This window comes from Notothenia rossii (assembly GCF_949606895.1).
Source record: "Notothenia rossii genome assembly, chromosome: 9".
Taxonomy (NCBI): domain Eukaryota; kingdom Metazoa; phylum Chordata; class Actinopteri; order Perciformes; family Nototheniidae; genus Notothenia; species Notothenia rossii.
The window spans coordinates 6,297,058-6,319,219 of record NC_136907.1 but is presented as its reverse complement, the minus strand read 5'-3'; the positions used below and the strand labels follow the sequence as shown (position 1 = coordinate 6,319,219).

Here is a 22,162-nt window from a genome sequence, read left to right as displayed (position 1 = left end):
AAAAAAAATCTAAATAAAAGTAATCTCATCTCTTTCCAAATGTGTAAGTTTCCCACTGGACCATAGAGGGCTCCCACACTATTTGTGATGTAACATGCACAAACATCATTCTGCAAAAACAAAATCATACCTTTGAGTGAAAGAACAACAAGCAAAACATATTTTTAAAGGAGGAAGACTTTAAATTGTTGCAGCAGAGAGAGAGAGAGCAACACTTAAAGATATTAGATTGAAACTGGACAAAAAGATCAGAGCATTTCCCTTTTCCATAAAAAGATGTTCTTTATTAAAACTACATGCACATTCTTTAATTCCCGGGCCAAAGCATTTATTGGCGGAGGGAGATTTGAAGTTGCAAAAAAAAAAATTAGCATCAAGAGTCAGACTTTACGACTTCATCACAGTGTTTCCTCATGTTCACTCGTTGGGAGCAGCGAGCACAGTGTCCAGCGCTCTCTGAGCCTCCGAGATCTGCTGCTGCAGTCTCTGCTTCATGGCCTCGTTCTGGGCCTTCTTCAGCATGTCCTGCATGTCTCTGATGGCCGCCCGGTAGCCGGGGGCGTTGTGAAACACTCTGATGGCTTTGTCGCCGCTGCATGCCAAGAATCGTCCGGTTACATCGAACCTGAGGTCGTTGATCTCCTCGCTGTGGACGCCGTGCAGCTCCTCCTCCAGCTGGCCGGTGGTGGCGTTGAACATGGCCACGTTGCAGCCGTCACTGATGGCGACCACCCGGCCGTCCGGAGACAGGGCCGCCAGAGTGCCTTCAGAGGACGAACAGGGGACCGTCTTCAGGAGGTAGGGGTCCTGCTGCTTCTTGTATTCAACATTTGTATTCCACAGCTTCCACGTGCCGTCTTTGGAGACTGTCACCATTCTAAAAAGGTGGAAAGAAACATGTTGCATATTTAAACTGAGAAGATGCTGAGGGTAGAAAAAAACAAGGTGTGAAATCATGAATGAAAAATGTTTAATGTTGCTAGGAGGTGTATTGTTGTTGTTTAGACAGAGCCAGGCTATGTTTCTAAACGTAATGCTACGCTCAGCCAATGTGGAGAAAGAAAAATATATACAATATTTGTGACTAAATATCCTGACATCGTTTTCTCCATTTGTGCTTTTATAAAATATCTCAGTAATGTGTAGAAATGACTAAGTACAGAACAATGTGGTTGTTTCAGAAAACTTGATTTGACTGCCTTTAAAACCAGGGAAAGACCCAACTTTTGACCTATTGCTAAATGATATAAAATCTAACATGATATGTGGTCTCATGACATCATCTCGACTTTCTTGTCATGTTTAGCATTCATACGAGAGTGGTATCAATCTTTTCATCCAACAAGAAATGGGTTCAGAAAACAATTATCAGCAAAGCCTCCTTACTTGTGAGAGTCATTGGAAAAGGCGAAAGCATGAACTCCTGCAGAGTGGCCCTTCAGGTCGAAAGCTCGTGCGACTTCTTTAAACTCTCCTCCCTTCCCGAAGCAAACCTCCCACACCTTGACGTCAGTAGTGAAACCACATGAGGCTACGAACCTGGGAGACAACCAGAACACATATTACATTATATTAATAGGTGATGACTTTCATTGTGGAAGTAGCAGTGGCGGACTGGCCATCGGGATGTTCAGGATGAATCCCGATGGGCCGGTACTGAAGTGGGCCGGTCGGATAAGTCACTAGCAACCCCCCCCCCCCACCCCCTTTTCTGGTTGAAAGTATTTTAAACTGCTGTACACAAAAATAAAACCAAAGAAATTCTTGACTTTGTTAAGATCCCTTTTTGTTTTTTTGAAATTCTTTTACTGCAGATTTGAGGTTAAAAAAAGACACGTTTAATCAAATTTGAATTTATGTTTGAAGACAACATAAAAACCTGGGGGTTAATATGTTTTCTGCGCACTGTGTATCTGAGGGATCCCTATTCTATGTTCGAAGTCAGAGATGGGCAACTTTGATGGTGGTGGGGGCCACATCATTGATGTACTGGCCACCAGGGGGCCACAGATTCACTTGGAACACACACACACAAAAATTCCATTTGTTGTCTGTAATTATTAACAAATATACTAAGTCTGACAACTTCATTGACATTTTACAATCAGATGGAAACATCCCCCAAAAATGGGAACATCCTCTAATAAGCTCACTAAACAAATATCAGTTCACAGAAATGTTATTTCATTTTTACAAGTGGCATGTTTGTATTGAACAGGTTGTTAAACAGTGGAATAAAACTATTTTTAAACTATTGGAAAGCACGGAACATGTGAGCGTATTGAGACTTAACTTGTAAAGGCATAATTACAAGAGGCAACTTAACGTCACAGCAGGCATAACAACAGCCTGTGTTTCTTGTGAGGGTTTCCCCGGGAAACAAACAATACACACAAATGCGTCACAGATTATTTCGCGGTATTTGAAATCATGTACGCAGCTCGCAACGTAACTAGGAGTCTAGTGGACGGTATCAGTACTACAAGTACTGATACCGTTGTTTATAAATTAATCTGAGGGCCGCAAAAAGAGGAGGGCCGCCATTTGCCCATCCCTGTTCTAAGTGAAATGTTTCCAGCGAGGGAGGAGAGACTGACCGGCCGCAGGGGGAGACGGCAGCGTAGGAGTTGGTCATCTGGTTGGTGTTCAGGGAGGCCAGGATCTCCCCCTTCAGGTCCCAGATGTGGATGGTGGTGTCCGTGTAGGCGCTCATGATGAACTTTCCTGCAGAGATGAAACACTGAATCAGTTCATCCTGGCATTGCTTAGTAATTTTATCTGATGACAAACTAGAGGATTCAAGTGCTGTGGTCACTTTGGGATTTTTGTCTTTAGACGTTAACTTGCATTCATTCAGAATCACAGTAAACCAGTCTGGGTACAAATTATCAACACTACTATGAGGCTTGCGTCACTTTTTAGTCATTTTGCTTCAGTTTGTCGTCATTTTACAATAGATTTGTGTCTCTGAAGTCCTCTGTGTCTCTTTTTGGTTGTTTAGCTCGCTTGTTTTCAGGTCATAGTGCAAATAAAAAAAACTCAAGTTCAGTTTAAACATACAATAATAATACAAACAGTATCTACAAATCCAAACATGACTTTAAGACGTTTTCGATGTACCTGTCTCTGCAATGCCGATGTTTAGGATGGGAGCCTTGTGTTTCAGTGGGAAGTCCTCCGGGGCAGCTTTGAAGTTCATAGTGCCGTCCTCCTTTTTGGTCATTTTGAATATTCTAATGGTGTCTCCATTAGCCAGCCAGGTGATGAATGCCCTGTAGGAGAAAGGTGTGCATTAGTATGAGCCTGCGTCCAAAAATCACCTCAAGAGGAACCAGTACTATTTTTTAAACCTTAAACACTGACGAAAAAAATCGAAATGTTAATGGGTTTTTGTTTGGGCTGAGCTAAGGCTTAAAGACATTCCTGATTGGGCAGGCGTTTGGGTATTTTATTCTATGAATTGATTGTGTTTTCCACAATGTATAGAGAGCCTAAGACCCTCCCTTTCCGGTGGGCCACCATGGGACCTTATTTCGGAAAAAATATGTATTGTAGTCAACGGGGAGAGAGAAATAATTGTTTTATCCCGTTTGAATTGTGCCATGAATTACACAGGATGTTTGTCAATTAAAAAAAAAAAATTCCAAGTCAAGAAAGTCACAGTTTGTCATAAAACTGTTGAAATATAAGACCATGAAAAATACACAACTAGAAAGACTACAAATACAAGAGTAAGTAACCTTGTACAGCCATTCCAGCATGCTGGCTCTTACGGAACCGACTAACTACCCTTATGTGTAATAGCAGCTGTCAACATGCCCAGAAGTGGAATGATTTCCACCTCCTTTAATACTTTTCACCTCATTCTGTTGTTGCTGGCGTGTAGTGCGCGAGACCAGAGATGTGGTTCATTGAGCGGTTTCACACAAAACTAAGTGTAACTTCGCAGTTTTACGACAAACTTTTTTTTTCTTGACTTGCAAATGTATCTTTTTAAAAATTGACAAACATCATATGTGTAATTCGTGGCACAATTCAAACGGGATCGGAAAATTGTTTCTCTCTCCCCATTGACTTCAAGTAAATACTTTTTCCGAAATAAGGTCCCATGGGTCGGAAGTAGAAGGGCAGGACTTCGGCTCTCTATTGTGGTTTTAGCACTTGTTTTAATGCTTTGTTAAGCACGCGTTTTATAAATGTTACTTACTTATAGTTTTTTTATTATTTAGAGTTGTTTAGGGGTATACATCTATATATGAGGGTCTGCACTAGTACAATAGCAGAGAGAGGTGGGGACCTGGAGTCGGGGCTGAAGCGGACCAGCGTGGCGTGATCCAGATCCACGTTGGCGCGCAGACATTTGTGTTCCCGCTCCAGGAAGTCTTTGGTGCTCCAGATCCGGACGGTGCGGTCGTCAGCGCAGGACGCCAGATACTTCCCGTTACTGCTGAAGTCCAGACACGTCACGTTCGCACTGTGGCTCTGAAGAACACGGACACAAAATCACAAAAGCTTTAAGAAGTGGCTTTGGGAGAAAAAGCCTGAAGTGACATCATTAATACAGTGGCCAGTTTTTCAGTTTCTTTTTCATTCTTTATTTATTTGGGGTCATGTTATATTAAAAATACAGTTTTGCTAATCATATATTTTTTAGAGACACGAAAATGACAAATTAAATACCGAACAAAATTGGTAAAATAAAACAAAACGAAAACGTACATAGGGGTTTGAAATGACAAATATCTACACATGTACACCATTTTTCAGTTTCATCTAGTTAAAACTAACACTTCTGAATTCAACATATACATTGTATTTCCATGAAGGTCATTATGCTTTTATGTTGTTTTTGTTTAGGCCTGCAACTAACAATTATTCGGATCAATAATAATAAATGCCATGCCACCACGCTACATCAATGAGGGCAAACTAAAGAGAAATAGGGGCTTTTTGACTTCTAAACTGTTGATAACTACGAACATGTTGTAGAACAAAGACCCTCTCATTACTCAGAGGCAGTTGTAATGTCACCGTGTGCTCAGGTTTACCTTCAGTGAGGCGGCCAGCAGCTGGTGGCTGAACGTGTGCTGCGAGGCTTTATCCTTTCGGACGCGCAGCTTCTCCGGCTTTGGTTTCTTGGACGCAGGAACCTTTGCAGCACTGCCTTCAGCTGAGAAACAAAACAGACGGCGACTCAAAAACATTTCAATTTATAAGACTGCAAACCAAAATCTGTACTATTAAAAAGGTCTCTGGTGGACAAAGGGGTGACATGGATTTTGCAGTTCCTAACATCTTGCAACAACAAAACTATGCTATGGAAGCATCTGTTGTAAAGAGGTTTTTCTTCCTTCCTTCAATGATGTCAATTTAAAACATATAAAAACAGTATAATTCAGAAACCCAAAACCTTTTTGACCCAAGTGAAGGAAAGACAAATGATTCAAACTTCTATTTTAGTGTTGTCTAAACAGTTTTGCACGAAAGATAAGATAAGATGTACTTTAGTGATCCCAATTTAAGAAATGTTTGAGTTGCAGCAGCATTTAAAACAAGGCATTGCACATAAGAAATTAAGAGTAGAACTAATCAATTATAACATTGAACATCTCAAAATAAAAATCAAACAACAATAGAAAGTAGAAAACATACTGACGAAAATGGTTTTGTTTTTCCAGTCCAGAAAAGCCTAAATGACCCTTAATCACAACATGCAACTGGGCTTTAAATATCTAGTTTGTCCATTTCTCATAAAGCCTTATACAGTCTTCTCAGTAGGTTAAACTGTCCAGATCCAGAGCGATGCAAAAGCAACACGCTGCCCGTGAATTGAAGCCTGTTTTAGGCATTATTGTGCAAAAGGGCCTCTTCCTATTTAAACCTGCACACATATTGATGCTAGGCTTCCTGCATCTTTGACTAAAGACTGCTGATTTCTCGTTTCCTTATTGCACTTATTCTTAGATTTGTCTTTGGGCACATTCAATCATCTGCAAGTACAGAACAAACCCTTAAAAGAGGCCTTCCTACAACCTAAAACGAAGCTCTGAAGCACTGAGAGGTCAAAGAGCATCATGGTTGAATTTTGATCTCATGTTTGCATAATTTATAGTCAATGAAGACAGGTGACAGTCACTCAAAGTTGCTGTAGTTTCTATTACTCGCTTCGTAATGTGTCTACGTAACGGTGGAGGTGCAGTTCTTACACTCACACATAGATGAATGAATGGACATGTGTGTGTCAAAGACCCCAGTGATAGTGACAGTTAATGACTCATTACTCGGCTAGAGTTACGTTAGCTTAGTGTGTCTCTTACCGGTCAACTCCGCCGCTTGCTCTATTTCCTCCCTTATTTCTTCTTTCCTTTTACCTACCGCTATTGCGACGAGTATAACCAGTGCACCCAATAATAAGGTCAAAGCGACTAATGCTGCTACTTCCATCATGTCAAAAGTTTGGTGCCACGTACTTTAATACACTGCTAACGTCTACTTGGCTACTACCTCGCTACCTGAGGCTACTGCGCATGCGTGAAAGTACGTTGTCGTCTTCTTCTTCGTTGATTTAAATGTCGGCAAACAACGAAAAGCGCCAATACCGCCAATTACTGGACAGGAGGGTTGGCATAAGGCAATGCGTAAAAGGATATAGACCTCTTGTATTCTTACATAAAAAAGGGCTCCTATTGGAACGTAGTATGGATTAGGGACTCAGATAAAGTCAAGAGAACATATAGGGTATATGCAGGAATCCTGAAGTCAAATGTAATACCTTTTAAGACCTTTTTTAAGATCCTTTCAATACATTTTAAGACCTCATCTCCACTTCGAGTTTTAACCGGTTACATTGGCAACATACTTTACCTCACATTTACTATATACAGTATTGGTTGTCCTTCCTCCTTATCTTCCAACCATTTGGACGCAGACTTGCATTTCCCCATAACAATGTTGTTTAACAACCGGCGTAAACGGGCCTTCGCGCGCTATCAAGCAGTGAGGGTGTGATATCCTGTTCAGATGACGTCAAATCCAACGGGATGCCATAAATAAACTACACAGAATCACACTACACACCTACGCAATGATTACATTCAGGCACACTGTAGAATACAACCTCTTTGGACAATTTATATACTTATTGGAAACAAGCTACAAAATGCCGTTTAATACTTTTTAATAGAATACATTTTCGCTAAATGTATTTATCAACTTTTAATACTTTTTAAGACCCCGCGGACACCCTGATATATAAAAGTCAATAGTCACATGAAGAGAAAAGAAGAATGGGACCCCAAAGGGTTGAAATGTGTTCTTTTTGTGACATTCAAGTCCAAAATTCAGTTTTTATTCATTCAAAATTAACCACAAAATGCATCACACAAAACAGAAATCATTTTAATAAAAAAAAACCTCGACCGCAGACAGAAATGTGTTTATCGTCCTGTGTGTTTGACAAAAATCTTCGACATCATCATGAGAGTTTATGCAATTACTAAGCAGATAACTAATACTTTTCAATATGACAAATTGTATCTAAGTAAAGCTGATATTATTTATCTACTAAAACAATGAAATACCAGAGGGGCTAATGTTTGTTTTGCAGCATGTAATTTAAACACTGACTGTATTAATTAAAAAAGGTGTTAAAATATTATTGATCTTCTCAATCCTGTCAGTGACACAGATTCAGCGCCTGGAGCAAAGAGAGGTAGTCTGGCACAAACAAACATCTCAGCATAAAGAGAGACGGAGTTCACAGATTCTTTTCACAGGCATGAAGTTGATGAGTTAGCATAAGATAAGAGTAGTCATCTTAGTCCTATACTGACCTGCTAATTACATCAGTGTTGGCAATCACTGTCAAAAAAAGGCTCTAGGAATGCTTGAAATGACAAAAAGTATGAGACAAGAACACAAAAGTCTGCAGTAACTACTTTAAGACATTAACTAAGTCGCCCTTTAAGTGCAGAAACACATCATTCATTTACAGGGTCAGAGAGCCAATTAAAAAAATAATTTAAAAATGCAAACTTCTCATAACTTTACATTTACACTGCAGTGTTTTTGTACCTTATCTGAATCAACTGTGCCTTTCATCCCAATCACACTCATTCATTCAGATAACGAACTCAAATACTCTGTAACATACAAACCAGTGAGCTCTTCACGTATAAAAAATAAATGTTTGAGTCGAGGCGTCTCAACTTCTCCTTAAGACCAACCAATGGGAGTGTCCACACACTGTAAAAGGGAAAAAAAAGGACTTTGGATATGCTTTTGTTCAAAATCAAACGTGTCTTCTCCCTCTCTTCAAGTATAGTACGTTGTTATGGATCCTGTCTCCTCACATGTAGTCATCCAGGCCGCTTTCTAATTCTAACTCCTCTACAAACAGAATGTTTCGGGCAAGCACAACCACTTGAGGAGGGGGAGCAGAGGACGTGGTGGCAGCCAGGTTTGAGGGGTTTGATCAGAGCAACGTAAGCCAGGTCAACGATAGCAGCAGCTGAAGTCCTCTTTAGGCGGTGCTGGACACACGGAGCACGTTACTTCTTCCTGTTGTGCTGCCTCCGCGCCTGAAGCCTCTGACGAGCTCCAATTGGCTTTGATCCGGCTCCGATGGAGAAGGAGGGAGCCTGCTGGGGGCTGGGGGACCCTGAGGATAACGACAAGAAGCACATGTCATTTCTAAGGATCAAATGTAGGTTTGTCCTTCTACTAGGGCCGTGCATCGTATTTTAATCGCAATTACGGAAACAACATAATCGAAAAAAACTATTATTTAGCTTTGCTAGGTTGTGGCAGTGCAACATATTTGATCTCATTTATTTGTATTTATCATATTTATATATGTTTAGTAGCTTGTGGAAGTGCGCTCCAAAATATTTGTTGATCTTGTTCATTGGTATTTATTATTTTGATATTATTTATTTAAATGTGAATATAAATGTAACATTTACTTTATTTATTTTTCAGTTGAATTATACGTTCAGGGTAATCAACAGTTAAAAAGATAGTGTTCAAATTATTATTTGTATTGGTTTTAAAGTTCAATAAATGGATGTTTTCAAAGTCAATTGAATCGTGATATCGATCATTGACCAAAATAATCGTGATTAAGATTTTTGCCATAATCGAGCAGCCCTACCTTCTACTAATAATAATAGACTACATTTATATAGCGCCTTTCAAGGGACCCTTACATGACGAACAAACAAACAAACAAGAGAGGCAAATAATGAAGTAAAAATGTTGGTACCACTTTACAATAAGACTACCCTTATAAAGGATTCATAAAGGGTTTATAATTAGGTTATTAATTAGGTTGTAAACACTTTATTAATCATTAAGAACCATTTATAAACTAGCTCCAACATAGTTTTCACACATCAACACAGGCTCACTATTTGGCAAGATGACTAAGCCCTATATTGGCTACTCAGCGAGAATCAACTCAGTGAACAACAGATACCAAGGATGCTGGCTGATGAAGAAGACCAAGTAAGCTAGGTAGCCAATATAATGTATCTGTACTACTAAGTCTTATATTGGCTACTCGGCTTACTTCGTCTTCTTCATCAGCCAGCATCCTTGGTATCTGTTGTTCACTGACTTGAGTCCCCTCCATCCATCTTGATGTTTCTTGGCATCTCTAGTATTTATGACCATTTATTTACAAGTTACTAACATTTATAACTGCCAAAAGGGAGCCTTATTGTAAAGTGGAAACAAATCACCATTTATTAATGAGTTACTACCATTTCTAATAAGGCTTAGCGGTACAGATAAATGTGGGCTCACTATTTGGCAAGCAACCGGTCACCTGTTTATCTCATGTCTTGTAAAAGCTTATTAATGATTTGTAAAGTGTTCACAACCTAACTAACAAATGAATTACAAACTATTCGTAAACCCTTTATAAGGGTAGTCTTATTGTAAAGTGGTTCCTAAATAGCAGTAGGAGTGGAAACAGGGGGACTGTGATGGGTTAGGGGTCAAAGGCCATGGTGAACAGGTGAGTTTTAAATGATGACTTGGAGATGTGAAGGGAAGCAGAATTGCGAATCTCTGCAGGAAGTGCCTTACCACCAGAAACAAAAATGACATACCGAAAGGAACAGAGTTGAAGCCTTGGACTGGAGTTGCAGGACTTCCAAAGGGGATCGGACCGGCAGTGGTGGCAGCACTCTGACCGAAGGAGGGGTTAGACGTTCCTGCAGAGAGAAGCACAACTTTATTAAACAGTTCTTTGAGCAACATCAAAATTAGGGGTCGACCGATTGTTGGCCTAGCCGATTATCGAGGCCGATATTCCGCATTTTACAGATTATTGTTATCGGCCTTTTTTTTTTTTAAATCAAATTGCCGATACGACTTTGGCTCTGATGCGGCCGTTTCTCTGGCTGTAGTCACCACTGTTCACGAGCAATGTCCTGTTCACGAGCAATGTCCTGTTCACGAGCAATGTCCCGCCCACAGCGCTATCTGATAGGCTATTACTGAAGTGTCAATCAACACTGAAGATTTTCCGGGGACCTTCTCAGATTACAGGCAGGTGAGAAGAACACAGACACAGACAGAGGCAAACAGCAGCGGTGATCGGTGTTTCGAAGGTAAATCAGTTGAAAACCAAAGTTCAATAAACATCCCAATCCCCTATGCTGAGTGAAATTGCAAAAACACCACGATCTTATGATCCAATTCTATCAGTTACAAAAGGGACAGGGGGGCGGGTAGCGTCTCGCAGCGGAGGCGCTGGGACGGCCTCGCAGCAACTCTGCTTTCTGCACCACAATCTGGTGCTGCTGAATTGGGACTACTAAATGAGTGAGACTCAAATATCAGAAGTTCAGAACAAGTTTTAGTAGTTTTTATTTAATTTTTACTTCATTTACTTTACTCGGGGTCACAGAGAGGAAACCAGTTTTAAGATGTTGAAAAGTTCATTAAACATAAAAAGGGCATTTCATAGAAGTTGTTATTCTACACTTTGATACCAAGATTTTCTGATTTACTGAAAATGTATATCGGTTCCAAATATCGGTTATCGGTCTCCTTGATTACTAATAATTGGTATCGGCCTTGAAAAAGCCATACCGGTCGATCCCTAATCAAAATAGCAGTTTTCCCTTTCAGCATTGGACTTAATAATGGTTTCTAACATTCCCATTTCTTTCTCTCTATGGCGCAGGAACGTTTTAGGTTTTAAATGAGATATTGTATTATTCTCATTCAAAAGACTGACATGTTTGAAAAATATTGTAGTTTCGATCTCAAATATTAAAGCTGCATTCTCTCACAAAGCTTGTACTTTATCTTACTATAAACAATTACATACATTTAGTGTGTCATAGAGCAGTTCAAGGTTTTATAAAATGTGTTTTATTTCTTACCAAAAGCTGGTTTGTCAGCAGCAGCAGCCCCGAAATTGAAGCCTCCCATCTGTGGTGCAGGGTTACTGGGGGCTGGTGTTCCAAACTGGGGGCATGGCATCGCAGCTCCGAAGTTAAATCCACCGGATGCAGGCTGAGCCGGACCGGGGGCCGCCTGCTGAGGAGCCGCATTTCCAAAAGAGAAGTTGGAGGAGGAGCTCTGAGTCTGTGCGGCTGAACCGAAGCTCGGAGCAGCCGAGGGGGCCGCCGAGGGGGCAGCGGTGCCGCCGAAAGCAAACCCAGTGGAGCTGCTTCCAAACGCTGGTTTAGCAGGCGTCCCAAAACTGGCAGCTGTCGTGGCGGCAGTCGACCCAAAGGGGAAAGAGGGCGGGGCGGTGTTAGGGGCTGGGGTGGATGATGCTCCTCCACCGAAGTTGAAAGAGTTTGGAGCCGCCGCTGAAGAACCAAATGTGGCCTGTGCTGCCGCTGAGGAGCCAAAGGGGGTCTGTGCTGCAGGTGCCGCTGAAGAACCAAACGTGGTCGGAGCCGTTTGTACCGCTGAAGAACCAAACGTGGTCGGAGCCGTTTGTACCGCTGAAGAACCAAACGTGGTCGGAGCCGTTTGTACCGCTGAAGAACCAAATGTGTTCTTTGCTGCCGGTGCCGCCGAGGGGCCAAATGTGTTCTGTGCTGCCGGTGCTTGAAAAGACGGCTTCCCAAAGCCGAAGGTGGCCTGGGTGGTGGTGGCAGCAGTGGTGGAGGCCGTGCTGGCCATTGAAAAGCCTCCAAATGCAGATGTGGTTGTGTTCTGGATGGGAGCTGCCTGACCGAAGGAGAAGGCCTTCTGGTTGGCTGCCTGAGGGTCTGCCTGGGTGGCACCAAAGGCGAAGTTGCCAACGCTGGAGGTGGTGGTGGCAGCAGCGGTCGGGACAGGAGCAGCAGCAGCAGCAGTAGTGGTCACGGCTCCAAACTGAAACGAGCTCCCGGTGTTAGGCGCCTGCGCTGAGGCTGAGCTGGTGGAGGTTGTTGTTGGTGCTGACCAGTTTCCAAAGAGGGATTTCGCAGCTGCTGGGGCTGCGGGCTGCGTGGCGGCGATGGAGCCGGTGGAGGAGGGGGTGTTGGTGATGGTTAAACCAGGGAAAACAGACGGGGTAACTGTGGTGTTGCTAGTGGATCCACCAAACATTGATGATGTGATACTGGGAGAAGCGGTGGGGGCTGAGTTAGAGGTGGTGTAGGGTGGAGGCAGTCCGAATCCAGCACTTGAAGTAGCAGCTCCAAAGATGGGCTTGAAACTTTGGACAGGAGGTTTGCTCTCCGGGGTTGATGCAGCTGCGGGGGTGGGGGTGGTGGTGACGGAAAAAATGGGTTTGAACCCTGAAGCCAGCAGAGGGTTGGTGCTACTGAGGGAAGCTAAGCTGCTGGCGGGGGAAGGAGCAGCAGCAGAGACCGGGTTGGAGGCGGAAGAAGCAGCAGCGATGCTGATCAGACTGCTCAGTCCAAACAGGGTTGGTCCTGCTACAGCAGCAACACTGATGGAGGGCTTGGAGACCTGACTCAGCACCTGGGTGAAGGCTGAGGGCTGCTCCACACCTGTAGAGGAGGATTGAGAGGTGGAGGCAGGAGGGGGGACTCCTGCAGTGGAAACATTCAGGGTGAAACCAGTGGGCTGCACCGGCGTGGAGGATGCAGACACTACGGAGACAAAACAACAAGAACATGTCAGAATCAAACAAGATGTAGTTCAGGGGGGTCAAACTAAAATACACAGTGGGCCAAAAAAAAAAAAAATGGGTACTAGTGGAGGGCCGGACTGGTTCAATGTTTATTGCAAAACTTATTGAAATTAACTTATTGCACATATTAAACCTGGAACTAACAAAGCTTAAATGATTGCCTATAAAAACAACATTAAACATTAAATAATCAGTTTCATTCATTTCTTATGGCTCTATCTGCAGCTTTTCCAGAGTCATTTCTTATGATTACATTTTCCCACAGGCCAACAACAGCTTCAACAAAACTATTTCCCTCAAAGAGAAACCGAACATGCCCTGTTGTCGTGAGAGAGAAAGTGCAGAAGGAAACATCCATTAAACTCAGTGTGCTGCTCTGTGATGCTAGCTCAGATACTTGGCATCTCATCTTGGGTGCAAGGTCATCAATGTTTGGGCTCAGGCTCTGAGCTGAGGAGACCCTCAGGATGGAGTGAAGGTGTGCGTGTAATATACCGGCGGGCCAGATCTAATAGGAATTAGAAATGATCCTGCGGGCCGAAATTAACTCCACCAAGGGCCTGATTTGGCCCCCGGGCCTTGAGTTTGACACGTGTGATGTAGATGATCACCTGGGAAAAAAACAGCTCCACGATTGTTGGTCCACCTGTCAGAGCCTTTATGACTCAGCATACCATGATAACCTAGTGAGGCTGTCCAACAACATCATCTGGGACCCAAACCATGTTCTGAACTGCTACCATCTAATGGGAGACACAGGGTCCCGCGATTCAATAAAGTCAGACTGAAGCATTCTTTGTGCTCCAGTCAACCCTCACAGCAAATACAGAGCTGATCCCAGATCAGATGCACGCTGAAGGGTCTTTGAGCAGCTTTTCTCTCAGTGATCGTGCCGTCATTTCAGGCTTGATCTGACCAGTGTTATCGTATCGTACTTACGTCTAGGGATATGTGGCAAAGTGGAAATTACTTATTATGTGCGTTTGTTTGTTTGGAAAAATGTGTGGGGATGAAGTATTAAATGTTATTATAATTTAAATCAAATGCTGTTCCCAATGAATTTCTTGGTGTCATGAAATCTTGAATGTAATGTAATTGTACCCTCACTTATCCTGTGAAAAAAAAAAAAAAAGGGGTACCTGTAGTTGTGTTGGCAGCAGAGGTGGAGCTCGCAGGAATGCTGATCTTCATCTTCAGAGCCTCCAGCAGCGGGTTAGATGCTGCCGGGGCGGAGCTCACACTGACGCTAGGGCTGGGGTCCAGGTTGATGACGGGGGTGCTTGAGAGTGTGGAGGAGGCTGTGGGCAGAGGAGAAGCCAGGAGGCTGCTCAGGGTGGTGACGCTGCTGGAGGAGGAGGCAGGATGGAGGGAAGTGGAGACTGCGGGGGCGACAGACTTCTCTGGCTCTGGAGCTGAAGAAGGAGAATTCAAAAGATCATAGGTCAGGTGGGTGGGGGGGGCTCAAACGTCTGGTCAAGTCTGACGGTCCTGACACAGCATGGTCTCCAAAACAAGCAGAAATAACTATTTGGAGTAGGGCTCTAATGAGGGCAACTAATGATTATTTAGAAGTCCATGGACATTTTAATTCTGTTTTTCCACGATGAGGGATTGGAAGTCTTGGTTTTTTCAGCAAAAAAACCCAAAGGTGTTTAGTTCAACAGGATTCAAAGAGAAAGGCAGACACTGTCCCCGAAGAGAGAGTCTGAAAACTGGTGCAATATTAGGCATTTTTGAGTATGGAGTCGTTGGGGGGCAGAAGGATATTATTAACGATGAATGGCAGCCTGGCATTACTCGATAGTAAGAGTCTGTATGTGTGAATGGAAGATACAAATGCAGCATAAGCGGATGTCCGGTGCCAAGGACACCACGGCAGGGCAGGAGGTGAACTGGGACCTCTCCAAGTAGCAGTCCACACTCCATATTTAGGTGTGGTCGGGGACTTGAACCGGCGACCCTACGGCTCACAGTCCAAGCCCCTACTGACTGAGCCACTGCCGGACTAAAGAGGCTGAAACTGAGTTTTCTCCATCAAAAATATGACTTAAATAATGAATTGATAATCAAAACAGTATTTTTTATTACATGAGCACACAAACACAAAAAAAATGTTGCATAAGAGTTTGAAAGTGTCGCTGCTTCCACTCACCGGGGGTCTCCAGGACCTTCTGGATTTTGCTGAGTGCAGCCTTCTTCTCCTCATCCAGGTCCTTCACAGTGATGGTGTAGCCCAGCTCTGGAGGCGGAGGCTGTAAATAACACAGAGAGTTTAGAGAGAAACCCATGTCCCTGTAACACACAGCGATATTCAGAAGGACGCACTCCTTACCAGAGAGATCTGATCGTCCCGGTGGCTCGACACCAGCTGGATCTTACGCTTCCTCTTCCCACCACTCCCTGTAGACTCTGCTGAGGGGGTGACTGGCAGCTTGAGAGCTGGAGCACATTTAGCTGCAACATCATAATAAAATGGACAATAAAATGTTTTTTGTTTTTACATTTATGTCTTTTTTTTATTGTATAATACTTTTTTTTTTTTTTTTTACAGTGGTGGTTGCTTCTTTTCCTTCTCAGGGCATAAGCAGGAATCCTGAAGTCAAATGTCATTCCTTTTGAGACCCTTTCCATACATTTTAAGACCTCATCTCCACTTGGAGTTCTGACCGGTTACCTTGGCGACACACTTTACCTCACATTGACTATATACAGTATTGATTGTCCTTCCTCCTTATCTTCCAACCATTTGGACGCAGACTTGCATTTCCCCATAACGATGTTGTTTAGCAACCGGCGTAAACGGAGCTTTCTGTTCGGGGTTGGTTTTTCGCCCAGATGTGAAGTAGTTAATTTCTCAGTCTCTCGCTACTTCTCACTCGTCACCCTCGTGTCAGCTAGATTAATCCACACAGTTTTAGAGTCACAGCAAACCCCTGTCCTCATGTCATCTTACATAGCCATAGTTCCAGAGGCACACTGGTGTCCTGGAGGTCGAGGGGCTGACCATGAATCTCAGGTTTTAAATCAAGCCAGTGACTGTTCATTTGTTTAAATAAAAAGAAGAAACTGTACATGGTCTCAATGTGTTAAAAAGGAGACAACCTGTTCGTACACTTTTTCACCAATGATTTCCCACGTCTTCTCCATGACCCTTACCTAACTTTCCAAGACCAAAAACATTACTCTTTCTCAGCGGTACCACTGAAAATGGTTTATTTTAACATAGAACAGGAAAACAAGGTCTGCATATGAAACATGTCGTGCCTCTAAAACAAATCAAATAGGCTTACTAGCTTCTACACGCTAAAGCAACTCAAAGCTCTCACCAGCAAAACACCTCGTCAGTTAAATGCCATTTTACGTTTCATTACTATACAGTATTTATTATTGTTATAGTGTTACTATTTTGGCAATTAAATAAAATATAAATTATATTTGATGCAACTTTGGTTACATCTCCAAAACTTTGGGAAAAATATTGTTTTCCATAACTTTTCCACGGCCTGGAATTTGCATTTTGAATTTCCATGACTTTACCAGGTTTTTAATGACCGTAGGAAACCTGCCTGTAAACCCAGAGTTGATGTATCTGTATTTTTTATCAGGACAGTGCATACGTACCTATTGTTGTCATATTGAACTCTAAGCAAACAAACCATTGTTTGCATCCAACTGCCCATTTATGTATCGTGCTGTTGGCCACAGAGCTGCACTTCTAAGTTTACTTTACCGTACAGCCACTCCAGATAAATGAGACTTACATGTAACAGGAACGTTCTCAGAGGCCGTCTTCTCTGGCCTCACTGAGGATGCTGAGCTGGGAGAGTGTCCGTCGTCCTCCCTGCAATAAAACCACAGGTTACAAACTGAAATGTTAGGATTAAATGAGGACGACTAGGAAGCAGACTGAGACGTACTTGGCTCTTTTGGAGGCTGCCTCTGGGGTCTGAGAGCGAGATGACCCGGGGCTGGAGAGAGGGGAGCTGGGTGCTGACCGCTTCTTCCACTACGAAGGAAAACATGAATACATCTTAACAAATAAGCTTTAGGTCATTGCAGGGATATGTGCACTTTCATTTAGCTGATAGGCGCTACCTGGCTGAGGCCCTTTGAAGAGCTGTAGGAGCTCTGGATAGGGTTCCTCCTGCTGCCGGGGGTTCCTCTGGGGGTGTGGACCCCGCTGCCGGAGCTGATGGAGGAGGTGCGAGATCTCTTCATGAGGGCATCCTCTGCAAGGGAGGTCATCCCTCTTTTCAGGGTTCCTGGCCTGAAGGAAGGAAGGAAGGAAGGAAGGAAGGAAGGAAGGAAGGAACGAACGGAAAGCCTTTGTTTAGAAAGTCACAATATACTTCACAGTAGGGCTGCTCAATTACGATTTCGGCTTGCAACGAAAAACAACATAATCGAAATAAAACGATAATTTTTTTATTTATTTTTTAAATGTTGTATTGGTTTCTCAGTTGAATTATACTTAAAGTTCAGGGTAATCAATTGTTAAAAACATACTGTCCACATTTTTTTTTTCTTTCAATAAATTGATGTTTTCAAAGTAAATGGATAATCGTTTTTAATAATCGTGATGTCAATTATTGACCCAAATAATCGAGATTTTGATTTTTGCCATAATCGAGCAGCCCTAAGTTCACAGCATCAAATACGCAGTCAATAGACCTCAGAGATGACAAGATTTTACAGTAAAGTGTCACTTCAGAAAGTCAAACTTACTTCGGGACCAGCAGTGATGGTGTCCCGTTGGGCAGGAGAGGCTCAAACGCAGATTGTGCGCTTCCATTGCTGTCATTACGCCTTTGGGGAAATCAAATGGATTACAAACAAACACACTTCAACTGACTATCTGTATAAACCAGGTCCTGAGAAGCACGTGTTCTTCTAAATCTTGAGACATCGACAAATCGACAAATTTTCACACAGAAATCGCTTTTTATGTAAAACAGTTTGCTGGATATTCATTGACTCATCCATGCATGCAATGCGGGAGATTCTCTAGACGACTACGACTTCTGAGGTGAGGGTCATGAGAAATACAGACAGCCGTTGGCAGGCTACTTTTTGGTAGCCTTGCTCACCAGACTAACATTTCTTATATTGTAACGCCCCGTCCAGAAAGCAGCTTTGAAAAAATCTTGAAAATCTTGGAGGTGGGCGTGTCTGAGAGCTTGGGTTTTTTTTGCGAGCAACACGACTAACAACCAATCACATGAATCTCCCGCCCCCGACATACAAAGCAAAAAACCCCGGGGATTTTATGCGAGCAATATATTTATATATATATATAAACTCCCCAAACAGGCAAAAACCTACCAGTTTTACCCACTGTCTCTGCCACCTCCCTCCATGCCCGGTTCCTCCGGTTTGTATCCCGGTAAATAGTTCTGGTCGTAAAGAACCGGGTGATTTGCTACCGTAATTTCTCGTTTGGAATATGAGGAAATGAACTGCGGTCTGGCTCTCCCAGCTTGCACGCGGTTTGATTGGCTAGCGTTTGTACTGCCAGATTTGCATAAACAGGATTTGATTGGCTGACACTTCCAGCTCAGCTTAAAAAGTTGAACATTGCTCAACTTTTGAATCCTGAAAATCCTGGAAATCTTTGCTTTGCTTCCCCACAATGCAGTTCGGCGAAAAGCGAGGCAAAGTGACGTCACCCCATTCAAAGTCAATGGGCAGAGAAGCGTTGGAAGATTTTTTTAAGCTGCTGTGTGGACGGGCCGTTAGGAGGTAATTAGTGCCAATGAATTCTGCGTACCTTCTTTTGCTTTTCTGCTCGGCTGTGGAGCTTCCGTCCTCATCCTCAACTACTCTCTTGCGGCTTTCCTTCAAAACCTTGAGGACACTTTCTCTGGAGCAGGGGTCCACAGGCGCCCTGGGGAGCCTCGCACAACTCAGATGGTCAAAACTAAAAACAAACAGAAAGTTAGAATTGAAACTATGGTCAGTGTTATCAGTCAGTTTACAAACCACTGGACTTAGAGATACCTATCCATATGATGGAGTGCGATAACACACCATCACTGTTGTGGCACAAATAATCACCAGTTGCTTCATACTTTAATTGAGTCGGGCAATCAAACTGTTTTATCTTAAAATGAGACATTTCATCTTAAAATCTAAAATACATAGTAGTCCTCTTGCTGTGTTAGATATCAGCGTTAGAGATGTCTGCCCTTTCTCTATTATAGTTAAACTAGATAAAAAAAACTTCTGAGCAATGTCCCTTTCCAGAAATCATGACGCAGTTACACGAGTTACAAGAGATGTAAATGTGTAACATGTTCTGAAAGCACACTTTGAAGATGATACACGGTAATATGAAGTACAAAGTAACCCTGGTTACTGGTATGATAGACTGATTATTGGTGTGAACGTAGAGACCTGGGGGAGCTGAGGTGGTCCGGCCTGGCGATCTTGATGGTGACGGGGCTGAGGACAGCAGAACAGTTACGAGGGCTGAGGATGTTTTTCTTCCTGAAGCTGTCCCACTTCACAGGAGGTAGGACTCCCACTTGTGAGACCCCGGGCTGCTGCAGGGGGTAATGACGCTGGGGGGTGATGGTGAATCTGCCCGCTGTGCCCGGCGGCTCCCTGAAGGGAAGCAAATGTTTAAATTACAACACATATCTACATCTCACAGAGCATCAACTGTGACTTTAGCTCTCTGTCTATTACTGTGATTCAGTTGTGAAGCCCAGAGGTGGGAAGTAGTGGAGTACAAATACTTTGTTACTGTACTTAAGAAAATGTTTCTGGTATCAGTACTTTACTCCACTACGACTTTTTACTTTGACTTCTTACATTTTGAACACAAATACCTGTATTTTCTACTTCTTACATTTTGAACGCAAATACCTGTATTTTCTACTTCTTACATGTTGAACCCAAATACCTGTACTTTCTACTTCTCACATTTTCCAAACAGGCTGGTTCCTTTAGTCTGAATGTGTGTTTGGTGGCGTGATCATTATTACTTAGAGTCATTGCGTGCCTATTGATTTGAACACGATCCGTGTATCCATCATTTCCTGCTCTTCTCTAAAGAAGAGGGACCAATGAAAACGTTGTCATGTTGCCGTTGTTCAGCATGGAAACATTCATTAGCTAACAATGACATTATTGTTATATTAATGTAAAGGGAGGTCAGGTACTCTTGAAAACAGCTGGCAGTTAAGGGTACTTTTTACATTTCAAAGCCCATACTTCTTTACTTGAGTAAAGAAGTTTAGTCAGTACTTCTACCAGAGTATTTTAAACACGAGTATCTGTACTTGTATTTGAGTAAAGGATGTGTGTACTTTTGCCATCTCTGGTGAAGCCTATGGGGAAAAGTCCAAATTGTTTTTTTATAATCCAGCCACTGGTAGTATCTTCAAATATATTATTGTGCTCTGCTGTCTGCTATGAAAGATACAACGTTTGCCTGTGCTGGAATCCACATTTAAATGTACCATCTCCTCACATTATGACTTTAACATGTGCCTTTCCTCTCCATTATTGCTTCCTATGTCAGGTCATGAATAGTCTATGAAAATATTGGATGAAAGCCCTGTTTGTGCATTCAGTAAACATTTCATCACTACACCGAAAAAAGTTTAAAGCTAAAAATCTGTTGCTGGATAACTTCTAACAAAAAATAAGTTCAATTAGATTTGTTCTCTAAGGTTTGAGGAGGGAAGGCTTTGGACCGAAACACAGAGTACCTTGCAGCTTAGTTTAATGATGGGGTTGTGTTTAAATGATCAGTTTGCGTGACTCAATGTGTTTTTCTCCAGCAACAGTAGGCTTAGGGATCATTATACCATATACAGGCACACTTATAATGGCATATGCAATTTCTGATTAAAGAGAACAAGGTAATGCTTCACTGGGTAACACAAAAAACATTCAAGTGACTAAAAAGAGTAATATTGGATTGACTATAGGAGTCCTTGACATTTTATAACTGTGTCTGCTTTGATAATATGTGTTTGTCTGAATCAAATATCTCTCAAAAAGCGGCTACCTTATTCTTTGTTGCCTGTTTTTATTGTGTCAATGGTCTTTTATCCAACGGCTTAAGAGTTAATAATTAACGTTAAAACCCCGCCAAGAAATTGAACCGTCTCCTGGCTGAGAGCTGCGTATGATGCAGCGTTGTTTGGCCATCAACGTACCCGGCAAATGAGAGTCTCCTGTTCGGCGTGTAGACAGCATGGTTGGGTCTGGCCAGTCTCTCACGGAGCTGCTCTCGGGGGTTTCTCCCGGCTCTTGGCCTCCCGGAGTCGGGAGTTGGACTTTCGGGTTTTCCGATGTAACTCCCCATGAGGAAATCCCGAGGACTGAAAAGAAACGACTCGGTGTGCAAAGTATCCCTCCTATAAATCCCAGTTTCAATGGGCCTTTCTCTGAAGTGTCCCTCAAAGGACCGGTGCTCAGTTTTGTTTCTGCCGCTCTTCGTTTTCCCCCGAGCGGCCACCGACACGCCGGTTGATACCCAGCCCCAAAACCAGCGCCGGAGCACGGCTGGAACTCTCAGGCGAGCCCGAGGATTGAGGCCTAACCTGGCGGGAAGCGGTTCTCCGCTTTGATAGTAACACACAATACAACACACTGAAAGAAATAAAGTCACCCAAAGAAAATTGGGAATATAATAAAGAGCAAGACTAACTATGCCTAAAACAGAGATAATAGCTATATGTTTCTCTCTCGGTGACATGGCGGCAGCGCGCCGCCGGAGGACTTTCATATCCCGTCATGCTCTCTTCGGACGCGGCTTTTCTTCTTCGGGTTTTGGGGCCTTCGGCGGTTTGGGCATCAGCGCCATTTACCGGCCTGGAGTCGATATCACCCCTGATGTATTTTTTTAATATTTAGTACTCTTTATTGAATTTAGAGATACTATCCTACAGGACAACATTACAAATCAACAACTCAAAGCCAACGAGTACAAGCAATACGTGAAAAAATCCACAAGGACAAAAAGGGTTATTTATCAAAAGTCTAAATCATTGAACTTCAGTTTCAGATGCTTTAACATCAGTCCTGCCAGGTCAACCA

General features: G+C 42.8%; 2 protein-coding genes across 3 annotated transcripts; both read right to left on the bottom strand.

Annotated features, from left to right (window-relative positions):
* Positions 1 to 262: 262 nt before the first annotated feature.
* On the bottom strand, positions 263 to 6,546 carry tbl2 (transducin beta like 2). Of its 2 annotated transcripts, XM_079650651.1 has the most exons (7): positions 6,318 to 6,546; positions 5,049 to 5,170; positions 4,298 to 4,482; positions 3,121 to 3,272; positions 2,598 to 2,724; positions 1,387 to 1,539; positions 263 to 877 (listed from the first exon to the last, which is right to left on the bottom strand). In XM_079650651.1, the coding sequence occupies exons 1-7, from the start codon at positions 6,445 to 6,447 to the stop codon at positions 418 to 420; spliced, it is 1,329 nt and encodes a 442-aa protein (XP_079506777.1). In that variant the 5' UTR covers positions 6,448 to 6,546; the 3' UTR covers positions 263 to 417. The 2 variants fall into 2 exon arrangements, with proteins under 2 accessions (XP_079506777.1, XP_079506778.1); XM_079650652.1 differs by lacking the exons at positions 5,049 to 5,170; positions 6,318 to 6,546 and having other exon boundaries at positions 4,208 to 4,346.
* Positions 6,547 to 7,312: 766 nt separating this feature from the next.
* pom121 (POM121 transmembrane nucleoporin) lies at positions 7,313 to 21,921 on the bottom strand. Its single transcript, XM_079649702.1, has 13 exons — positions 21,280 to 21,921; positions 19,505 to 19,714; positions 18,879 to 19,028; positions 17,837 to 17,917; positions 17,207 to 17,378; positions 17,029 to 17,117; positions 16,873 to 16,952; positions 15,444 to 15,565; positions 15,264 to 15,363; positions 14,251 to 14,523; positions 11,397 to 13,070; positions 10,113 to 10,217; positions 7,313 to 8,659 (listed from the first exon to the last, which is right to left on the bottom strand). Exons 1-13 carry the CDS (start codon positions 21,849 to 21,851, stop codon positions 8,550 to 8,552), a joined length of 3,738 nt encoding a protein of 1,245 aa, XP_079505828.1. The 5' UTR covers positions 21,852 to 21,921; the 3' UTR covers positions 7,313 to 8,549.
* Positions 21,922 to 22,162: the final 241 nt, after the last annotated feature.